The following is a 10,786-nucleotide window of genomic DNA, read 5'->3' on the forward strand; positions in this document are numbered from 1 at the left end:
TTAAGTCAAGGATCATTCATTGAAGAACGGCAACTCAGACCCAGATGACGTTACAGAGTGCGTCCCGAAGAAAAAAAGAAAGGGAACCTGGCCACCAAGTTCAACTTAAGACGGTCATGGTGGGTTGTTAGACGATTTCAATGAGCCTTTACTTCTTCTGACCATTAAAGCGAGACTATCCTTCCACTTTCAAGGCGTCCGGAGACCCGTTTCTACCACTGCCTACCATCTATTTTAACTTTTTTTTTTTTCTTCATTCTTGTATCCAGATCCATTTTTCACGGTTAACTATATAAATACCATGGGATCTCATGTCGACTTCACCTTCTCGTCTATAGTTAAGTTTGGTAAACAGGGGTGGCAACAGCACTGAAGTGATGGCTTGGGGAAGAGGCAGTGCATGCGGATCTGTGTTCTTTGCCATGGCGCTTCTCTGCCTTGTTCTCAACACTGAAACTGCTCGTGCTGCAACATATGCGGTTGGGGACAGGCGCGGATGGACCTTCAACGTTGCCAACTGGCCCAAGGGCAAGGCATTCAAGGCCGGGGACGTACTGGGTAAGCACACAAACAAAATCGCTCTTCTTTTTCTCCAGTCTCCATGATTGTGCTCTGATTTCCTGTCCAGTGTGCGTTTCTCTTTCCGATTAATGGGCGTTAACAGTCTTGGTTGTTGATGTGCTCCAGTTTTCAACTACGCCTCCAACGCACACAATGTTGCGGTGGTGGACGGCAAAAGCTACAATGGCTGCACCACCCCGAAGGGTGCTAAGGTTTTCCAGACTGGGAAAGATCGGGTCACGCTTCGGAGGGGACTGAACTACTACATCTGCAACTTCCCGGGTCACTGCCAGGGAGGTATGAAGATCGCTGTTAATGCTGCTTGAAGGAAAGGTTTGATGGGATTCCAATAAATAACTACAGGAGTGCACTAGCTTTACAATATCTACTGCTGTAATTTCGGAGGACCTTGTTTTAGATATCTGCTACTATGTTGTACGCGATTCTGCTAAATAAAGGAGATACGGTGGTGATGTAAGCCATCTTAGTTAAGGGTAATTTCTCATTTCTTTCCTCTGTTAGCCTACAAATACGACGCTAATTGTGATATCGGATATTTTTCGTCGGAGAATTGAAGATCAACTTCTAACAGATCAAATTAAAGCAGTCAGTTCTCTTCATGACGACAACGACCCTGTCGAAATCCTCAGCCAATTATAGATTGGGTTTTCCATTTTTTCGGAAAAATAGTTAAGTCGACTATTACTGCAGATATAAGGACTGGAGTCTGAAGTCGCAAATTTTGTCATAAACACCTGTAGATTGTTCAGTTCTAACTTCACAAATATATATCTTCATGAACTGGTTTAGTTCTAACACAAGCTTTTACATCAGCAGAGATGTTTCTAGTTTAACTCCTCGTTGGATGACAAAAGTCAAATGGTTTTTAGAACAACTGTCAGTGGTGTTAGATATAGCCGACACTTTTCAAAGAATCATCGGTTTTATTAGATATTGCCGACACTTTTCAAAGAATCATCGGTTTTATTAGATATAGCCGACACTTTTCAAAGAATCATCGGTTTTATTAGATACAGCCGACACTTTTCAAAGAATCATCGGTTTTATTAGAATGTGATACAAATTAATTTTTAATCAATTTAAAAGTAAAAAGTATTGGATGAAATGACCTTTCTAATTTTACATATGAAGTTTTCAACATTTACTTAAAATAATGTTATGAAATTCTTGATTTAATAATTTTATCTAGATTTATATTATTTAAATAAATAAGTAAAAAATAAGTTATAATCTTAGTGAATATTTAAAATATAACGGAACTAAAATTATTTTTATAAGATCATTAATGGAAATATTGTCTTAATAGCGATGACTTTGTTAAATATAATCAATGATCGATACATAAATATAACCTACGATTTCCAATTAAAAATTGTCAACCTATCAATTAGGCCACTTTAGTGCCTTTTCCAAAAAAAAAAATAGAAATATATTTCTTGAATTCATTAGTGCCTCATTTTTCCAAGAAATGTAAATCTACCTGGAAATCCTTACCGGAAAAATCATTCAATTTTCTAGGTAAGAATTTCCAGCCGTCATGTGCTGAAAATTTTCTACTTGGAAAAACATTTGAGAAGTTTGTGACGATTCATTACATAGACTCTTGACTTTTATGTCTCTTGAAGTTGAATAGTTTGAATTTCAATAGTTAGATTAATTAAGTTTTTTTATCATTAAAATTAGAAAGGAGTCAACGCTTGTCAACACTCAAGACTTCATAAACTATAATCTTTAATTCATTGGTACTTTTTTTCTTAGGGTGCTTCCTCAAGATAACTCTGACACGGTTGAGAAGCTTTTGTCAATTCTTTAAATAGACCTTGAATTTTGAGTCTATTGAAGAAAATACATCTAAAATGCTAGAATTGCCAATGTTAAATCGATTAAGTTTTGTTATCATCAAAATCAAGATGTGAGTCAATGCTCAACAAATTTTCCTTTTTGATCATAACAAAACCTAATTTAAAAAAACTTAAATTAATTCATCCTTATGAGTAGGAGCTTAAATTTTTTGTCAATTTAGGGAAATAACTCCCCCTTAATATATGCACATCAAATATTCAAATTTTAGCTTTTGATTTTAGTGCTTTAGTGCCTTGTGTATTTTCTCCCCCTTTTTGTCCTATTCAAAAAGATATTGCAAGTGAAAATGCGTAGACAAAATAGTAGCTAAGTGGCCTTTCATGATCAAAATATTTACAAAGCATGTTTAAAAAGCACGTTTTTAAATGTGAATACAAGATATCGAGAAGGGGGTGTTAGCTCGATCAAAAGAATGTGACATCCTAGGATTTAGGCAACGATGGTCGAGGGGAGTGGCTGACTAGGATCTCAAGCATAGATTGGAACCTCAGTTGTCCTGCCCTAATTTCATTCTGACTCATTTTTAGCTCTTCATGTGTAGCCACTATCATGGTCTAGGTTGCTTTCAACTTATTGATTGCCTTCTCAAACAATTGAAACTGGTCAAATGATGAGGATGTGCTTGCAGTCCCCTTCCTCATCACAAATTGATATTGTTCGGGTTGAGACAGTTCCAAGCTCAATTCATCTCTAGAGCCAACTTCCTGAGGTGCCTCCTTTCCTATGGCGTCCTTTTGCACCCATTTGGCGAAGCCAAAATTTCCAACTTTGATCTCACCGATAGACATTTTCTTTGTCAAGTGCATGATCTCTTCATTGGTGAGGTCCGCTCTGGAGTGGAAAAGGATGGTAGTGATATGTTGAGCAAATGATAGACCATCTGCTCATGAGCTCGAGGCAATGTTCATCATCTGGTTGGCTATGAGGTAGCCAAAGTTCAGGCGAATCCCTTGAGTTATGGCCCACATCCAAAAAATGACAGCAGTGGTCATCCTTAAAAAAGTCCATTTCCTCAAGTTGAGGACGTGGGTGACTATCTCCATGAACATGCGGTGTTCAATGCTTAAGTCCTTGATTTTTATTTCATATAAGTTGCCTGTTATTTGGCCAAAAACAAGCTAGATGGCATCTTAAAGATTTTGGGGGAAATTCCAGTGGAGGTCCATCGACCAATTCTCCTTCACATATCTTGTGATTCCCACGAAAATTTTCCCTACTATTTCATAGAGATCACTAGAGTGAATTGAGATGGTGGTTTTCTTCACATACGATGCAATTCTCAAGGTGCTCGAGAATAGTTCTTTTACTTCAAGGTTAGTGTACAAGATCTTTACCAAAAGTGGGTAAATAACATCTTCACTCTCCAATGGTCTCAGGTAGGAGCATAAAGCATCTTCAAATCCCTTGATTTCTCTTTTACAAAAGTCTATGTCTACCTTGCTAGGCTCTACTATGCTTTTGGAGATGAATTATTTGAAATACTTACCCGCTTGCACTCTAGTTTGGAAATGCTCTCTCTAATTAGGCATTTCCTCACAAATATCGATGTCCTTTGAGGGAGTATTTGTAAAAAGACACCCACGTGTGTAGGGGTGACATGAATAGTAAATAAGGAGAACTTCCATAGAGATGACATAGAATTGTAATTATACAAGCTAGTGTATGTCCTCTTATGTCTTGTAGTCATTGTAAACACCTTATATAAATATAGCTTCAAGGCATGGGGTAGAGCATTCTAACCTCTTCCTCTTGGCTTAAATACGTCCATGCACCTCTCTCTTTTCCTCTTCTTTGTCTCCCTTGGTTTCTTCTCTTCGCTCTCTCAGGATCTAGAGTTCCACTCTTTTCTCCTTCCCTTGAGATATTTTGTGTTTATGTATTGGCCCCATAAATCAACAGTATTTTTCTTTGCCATCAACTTGGTTCTCACCATCATGAAAATTTTTGATTTGGAGTAGGAGTGCCTTTGGTTGAAGGAAACTAACCCTTTTTTTAGTTTTGAGGGTTAGAAACCAACAAAATCGAGCCAAATTGAAGGGGAAAAGGATTTGGAAGGCAGAAACGTTTAGGGCAATGGAATTGGAAGAGTTTGAAATGGGAAAATGAATTAAAATATCACTTAACACTCTTATTTTGAATGATCAATTTTTCTGTATCAATTAATTGATGAAAAGGATTTGGAAGGCAGAAACGTTTAGGGCAATGGAATTGGAAGAGTTTGAAATGGGAAAATGAATTAAAATATCACTTAACACTCTTATTTTGAATGATCAATTTTTCTGTATCAATTGATTGATCGATCAATCAATATGCATTGATCAATCAATGCCCTATGCAGAGTGACTGAAAAGTGATCTTTTGGTTTTTATTTCACTCCCATGTCATAATTTTTGAGGGATGAATCATTTAAGCTCAAACTTATTAGCCTAGGTGGATGAAGGTGGGTTGCTAATCCCTAGTTCTCCTCGAAGCTTAGAGAACCAATCAAGTCCTAATGGCTTTGTGAGAATTTTTTCTATTTGATTTTCACTGAGAACAAATTCAATTTTGAATACTTTGGTTTGAACCAACTCTCTGATGAAGCGTTGTCTAATTTCTATGTGTTTAGATCAAGAGTGATGAACCAGAATTTTACTTAAACTTATGGTGTTTGTGTTGTCACAATGGACTTGAATATCATTTTTCTCTAATCAACTCCTTACGTTGAGTCATTACATAGATCGACCTGGTTTCATTGACTGTTATTTCATTAAGATCCATGATATAGTGATTGTTGTTTCATTAAGGGCAGTTTGGAAATTTCACTCTTGTATCACGATTGCCCTGATTTTCTCTTTATATTTGGGGCACCGCTATTAGGGTTTTATTATCCGAGGAGAATCATCAGAGAAGATCTTGAGTTGCGGCCGAGAGAGAATAGAGAAAAACATTTATGAGTGTGTGCGATTTCTCTTGTAAAATATTTCATCTTCATGGTTGATTATTGCAACGGTGAAAGACAGGACGTTGTCTCACCTTGAGGCATACTTGTATAAATCTTATCTTGTTTTTCATGCTTGCTTTTTTTTTCTTCTGTGATTATTATTATTGCTCGCTAGTTTGAAATTAGAACATCTAATTCCTAACAATTCTTTCATCCATAGGAATTCTGCACAATAACTTCCACACACTATGTATTCAACCTCGATGGTAGATAGGGCAGCTGAATGTAATTGACAACTACCACTAGTACTCTTTTTGTCAATTTTTCATCCGACAAAATTGACTTCAGAGTAACCTACTAGATCTATGGCAAAGGAATTTGAGTAGCAAAGTCCTCAGTTTGGTGTTCAAGTAGATAATAGAAAATTCTTTTCACAACCACTAAGTGAGATTCTCTAAGGTCGGATTGAAATATAGCACATAGGCATACCAGAAATATTATGTGTAGTCTTCTAGCTTATAGGTAAATTAGGGAGCCTATCATACTTCTATAGAGTTTTTTTTTATCTATGGCCCTACCTAAGTTGTCAAAGTCAAGTTTCAAGGACAAACTCTTAGGTGTGCTAGTTGACTTAAGATTTTCAATGTTGAATTCCTTAAGTAATCCTATAGTGTACTTGTGGGTTCCATTCTCAGTTTGCATTACTTGAAGTCCAAGGAAGAATGTAAATTCACATAGTAAACTCATTTCAAATTCATTCTTCATCACACTAGCAAATGCTTGACATATTGAGCAGTTTGTAGAATCGAAAATGATATCATCTACATAAATTTGGATGATGATTAGGTTTTGATCATGGTTCTTTGTAAATAATGTCTTATCCACACTTCCTCTCTTATATCCATTTTTCTGCAAGAATTTGCTTAGTCTTTCATACTGTGCTCAAGGAGCTTGCTTTAATCCATATAGTACTTTATGTAATTTGAATACATGGTTAAGCTTGCTCATGTCTTCAAATCCTTTGGGTTGTTCAACATAAACCTCTTCTTGAATGTACCCATTTAGGAATGCATTCTTGACATACATTTGGTACAAATTGAATTTCATGTGACAAACATAGGCTAATAGGATTCTAATTGCCTCTAATCTTGCCATGGGTACATAGGTTTTTTCCAAATTGATCCCTTCCTCTTGGTTATATCATTTGGAAACTAACCTACGTTTGTTTTTCAATATTTGATTTTCCTCATTAACTCTATTCCTAAAGACCCATTTTGTTCCTATTACTTCTTGATTTTTGGGTCTAGGTACTAGAGTCCAAACTTTATTTCTTTCAAATTGGTTTAACTCTTCTTAAATTGCCATGATCCAAAAATCATCTTTTTTGGCTTCAACAAAGCATTTGAGCTCTATTTGAGATACGGAAGTGCTATTCGACGTAGCTTCATGAGTTATTCTTCTAGTTAAAACTTTGCCTTGAGGGTCACTGATTATTTTTCTAGGGGATGATCAGCGATGAACCTAAATTTCTTTGACTCCATAGGTGATCCTTCTTGGTTATTTAGGTCATTTGGGTTATCTTCAAGATATTGGTTTGAGGTTGAGATCCTGGGGATGAGTTGAAGGAGTTTCCCTCCTTGTCATCAGAAATTGGACTTGGGATTGGATTTGGTGAATCAAATTTGTCGAATTCAACATGCACCAACTCGTCAACTTTCATAGATGTCTTGTTACAAATTCTATATGCCTTGCTATGAGATGAATAACTCAATAAAATTCTTATATCTGCCCTAGAGTCAAACTTCCCTAATTTTTCCTTTAGTTGTTTTAATATAAACACTTTGCGTATAGGTTCAAAAAAACGTTATGTTAGGAAGGGTACTTTATACAACTTATAAGGAATTTTTTTTAGAAGGGGCCTTATGCTTACTCTGTTTATGATATAACAAGTGATATTTATAGTTTTAGCCCAAAATCTATGTGGTAACTTGTATGCATGCAGCATAGCTCTTGCCATCTCAATTAAAGTTTTGTTTCTCCACTCAACAACACCATTGTGTTGAGGAGTTCGAGGAGATAAAACTGTATGGTTTATGCCATGCTTTGTGAAATATTTCTCTAACTATTAATTTTCAAATTCTCCTCCATGGTTACTCATAATCTTGACAATGCTACAACCTTATTCTTTTTGGACTTTTTCACATAGGTTTGCAAAGTTTGGAAAAACATCATTCTTGTATACTGGAAAATCTATCCACGTTAACCTAGAATAGTCATCTACCATGACTAAGGTGAGGCACTTTCTGTTTAAGCTTAAGATTCAAGTAGGTCTAACTAAATCCATGTGGATTAGTTAAAGACATCTAGAAGATGAAACTGCATTCTTGAATTCGAAAAAGCTTTTGTGTTGCTTTCCAAGCTAGTAAGAATCACAAGGTCTCTCTCTTACAAATTTTTGGTTTGGTGATCCTCACACTAGGTTTTTCTTAACTAATTTGTTCAAGGAATATATTCCTATATGTCCTTGTATCTTATACCATAACCAAGATTCTTCGATGTTCCCACCCAAATAGATGGCACTAGTTGAGGGTAAATCAACTATGTTCACAACATAGATATTCCTATTTCTATATCCCTCTAGAACTAGTTCATCATTTTCATTCTTTACTAAGAATTTGTCCTTTTGAAATGAAACATTGTTTCCTCTATACAAAAATTGGCTAATGCTAAGTAAGTCACACATCAATACTTCTACATAATAGACATCAGATATGAAAGAGTTTCAAGTATTGATTTTACCAATGCCTTTAATGGTACCTATTGATTTCTAGGGCCAAGACATAAACACAAGAGATCTCAAGGGAAGGATAGAATAGAGAAATCTTAGCTCTTGGGAGAGAAAAGAGAAGAAACCATGGGAGAGAAAGAAGTGGAAGAGAGAGAGAGGTGTATGGATGCATTTGAGCCAAGAGGAAGAGGGTTGAATAGGGTTATGGACTTTTTTCTAACCCTCCTTCTTAAGGTTTATTTATAGATGCTAAAAATGCCGATATTACAAGTATACCCTTCACCCTAGTAAGAGTGAAGAAGAAACAAAAATCATAAACTACTTACATCAATGACACTCCAACTTATTCATATCTTCCGACATTCCCCCTCAAGCTGGGAGGTAATGGCAGTGATCCCAACTTGAAACAAATAAAATAGATGTAGTAATGATCTCCTCCATCATGGTGTCCCAAGGATAAATACGAAATCGACGTCAAAGGTTCCCGAATAAAAATAGTGATAAAACATAAGTCAAAACCAACGTCAAATGATTTCGAATAAAAATAGTGCTAATAATTATTGAAGTGGGTAATGTCTGTCTTTCACAAGACGAAAATAAAAAACTCAAGGGAACCAATAAAAAAACTCAATGGACTTAAAAACACCCATATATATATATATATATAAAGGACCAACCATAACAACGCACCAAAAAGGGTTGGTCAAAGGGAGTAAGTGAGAGTCAAATGAAGGATAGTAGGAGAGAGGCTACCGAATAATAAAAGGTTAATGGAGAATCAATAGGAAGATAAGTAGAAGAAGCTGGGGTTATCATGTGTTTATTTTTTGAAGTAATTCAAATTCTTCATCATATGAACCAATGCCGACAATAGTCAGAAAATAATAAACCCAAGGCAAGTAACCAAGGATTTATTCTTCAATAGTAATGTCTCAATCGAAGAGACACAATAGCAGTTGCGGTAATGAACCAATACCCAAATAACATATACCAAATATGTTGTTATATAGCAGCGGATAACGGGTAAAAAGTAAAAGTTCTTAAGAGTAATAAGGACACATGAGATAATTTGTAGCAAGTTCATCCTTGAATAAGGAAGATGTGCACCAAATAATAAACTGGAACCAAGTAATAAGCTGCCAATTAGTTGAACTGAATGTTGTTAATCTTCTCAAAAAAAATAATTGAACTGAGTGCTACTAGTTTTGAGAGCAGCTGCAATGTCTTTTTAAAGAAGAGAAGAGTGAATAATACAGTAACGGATGTTGCTTCCACCATCCTTTATCCGACTCTCACTTACCCCTTTGGCCAACCTTTTTGGTGTGTTTCTTTGGTTGGTCTCTTATATATATATATGGGTATTTTTTAAGTCCATTGAGACTTCTTATTGGTACCCCACTTGGGTTTTTATCGTTTTCTTGTGAATGACACACATTTCCCACTTTAATGATTATTACCATTATATTTGTTCAAAATCATTTGAGGTTGGTTTTGACTTAGGTTGTATCACCCATTTCTACCCTTTGAGAGTATGTGCCCAGTTTTATACTTATCTTTGGGATACCATGATGAAGGAGCTTATTACTATATCTATGTTATTTGTCTTAAACTTGCATCACTGCCATTACTTCCCGGCTTGAGGGGGAGTGTTGGAAGATATGATATAATTAGGGTGTCATTGATGTAATTAGTTTACATTTTTTTGTCACTTCTTCACTCTTACTAGGATGAAGGATATAATTTTAATATTATACTTTTATCGTGTATAAATAAAACTTAGGGGGGAGGGTTTGGACATAAGTCCAGAACCCCATTCTTTCTCCTCTTTTCTCCCCAACGTGTGTTCTTCTTATTTCTCCATGATGTAACCTGCAAATCAAAAGTTGGAAGACTTATATCACTCATAGTTACAAGACCTGACGTATCCTAAGCCATTAGTGTTATAGGTTAGTGTATCCATTAGCCTAGATAGTGTCATTGGTTGGCATTGGAAGAGTTCTTCGACATGTAAAGAAAATTTTGAGTTAAGGCCTCATATATAAATGTCATGGGTAGACTGATATTGAAGGTTTTTGTAGATGTAGATTGCCTTGGTTCATCAAATGATGGAAAGTCTACTTTAGGTTATTGCACCAAAATAGGAGGAAACATGGTCATGTGAAGAAGTAAAAAATAAAGTGTGGTGGCAAGATCTAGTGTTGAACCTGAATACAGGGCCATAGCATTTGCAATAAGTGAGTTATTGTGGCTCAAGACTTTGATGACAAAACTTTGTTTCCCAATAACCATGCCTGTGCAACTACATTGTGACAACCAGACAACTATTTAGATGGTAACCAAATGAGAGAACAAATTACATCGTCATTGACTATCATTTTGTTCAAGAAAAGTTACAAGCTAGTGTTACATCCATGCAATACATTCCCTTGAGGAATCAGCTAGCAAACATAGTCACAAGGCCCATAACAACGGATTGACTAATTACAACTTGTTGAATACTTGAATTTTTTTATGTTTTTGCACCAATTTGAGGAGTGTTAACAAAGCCAACAACATATATTATAATTAAGGGGTTGAGTAGCACAAGCAATTAGTGAGGGATATTTGGTTCTTTTGATCTTATTATGTAT

The 10,786-nt window shown here is 35.8% G+C and overlaps 1 protein-coding gene across 1 annotated transcript; it reads left to right on the forward strand.

The window, feature by feature from the left end:
• Positions 1–331: 331 nt before the first annotated feature.
• On the forward strand, positions 332–1,053 carry LOC137956070 (basic blue protein-like). The gene is made up of 2 exons (XM_068803381.1): positions 332–558; positions 688–1,053. Exons 1-2 carry the CDS (start codon positions 378–380, stop codon positions 885–887), a joined length of 381 nt encoding a protein of 126 aa, XP_068659482.1. The 5' UTR covers positions 332–377; the 3' UTR covers positions 888–1,053.
• Positions 1,054–10,786: the final 9,733 nt, after the last annotated feature.

The sequence above is a fragment of the Aristolochia californica genome, unplaced genomic scaffold, assembly GCF_029961685.1.
Source record: "Aristolochia californica isolate CCGP_79_NKW_82.1479 unplaced genomic scaffold, dmAriCali1.0.hap1 SCAF_2, whole genome shotgun sequence".
Lineage (NCBI taxonomy): Eukaryota > Viridiplantae > Streptophyta > Magnoliopsida > Piperales > Aristolochiaceae > Aristolochia > Aristolochia californica.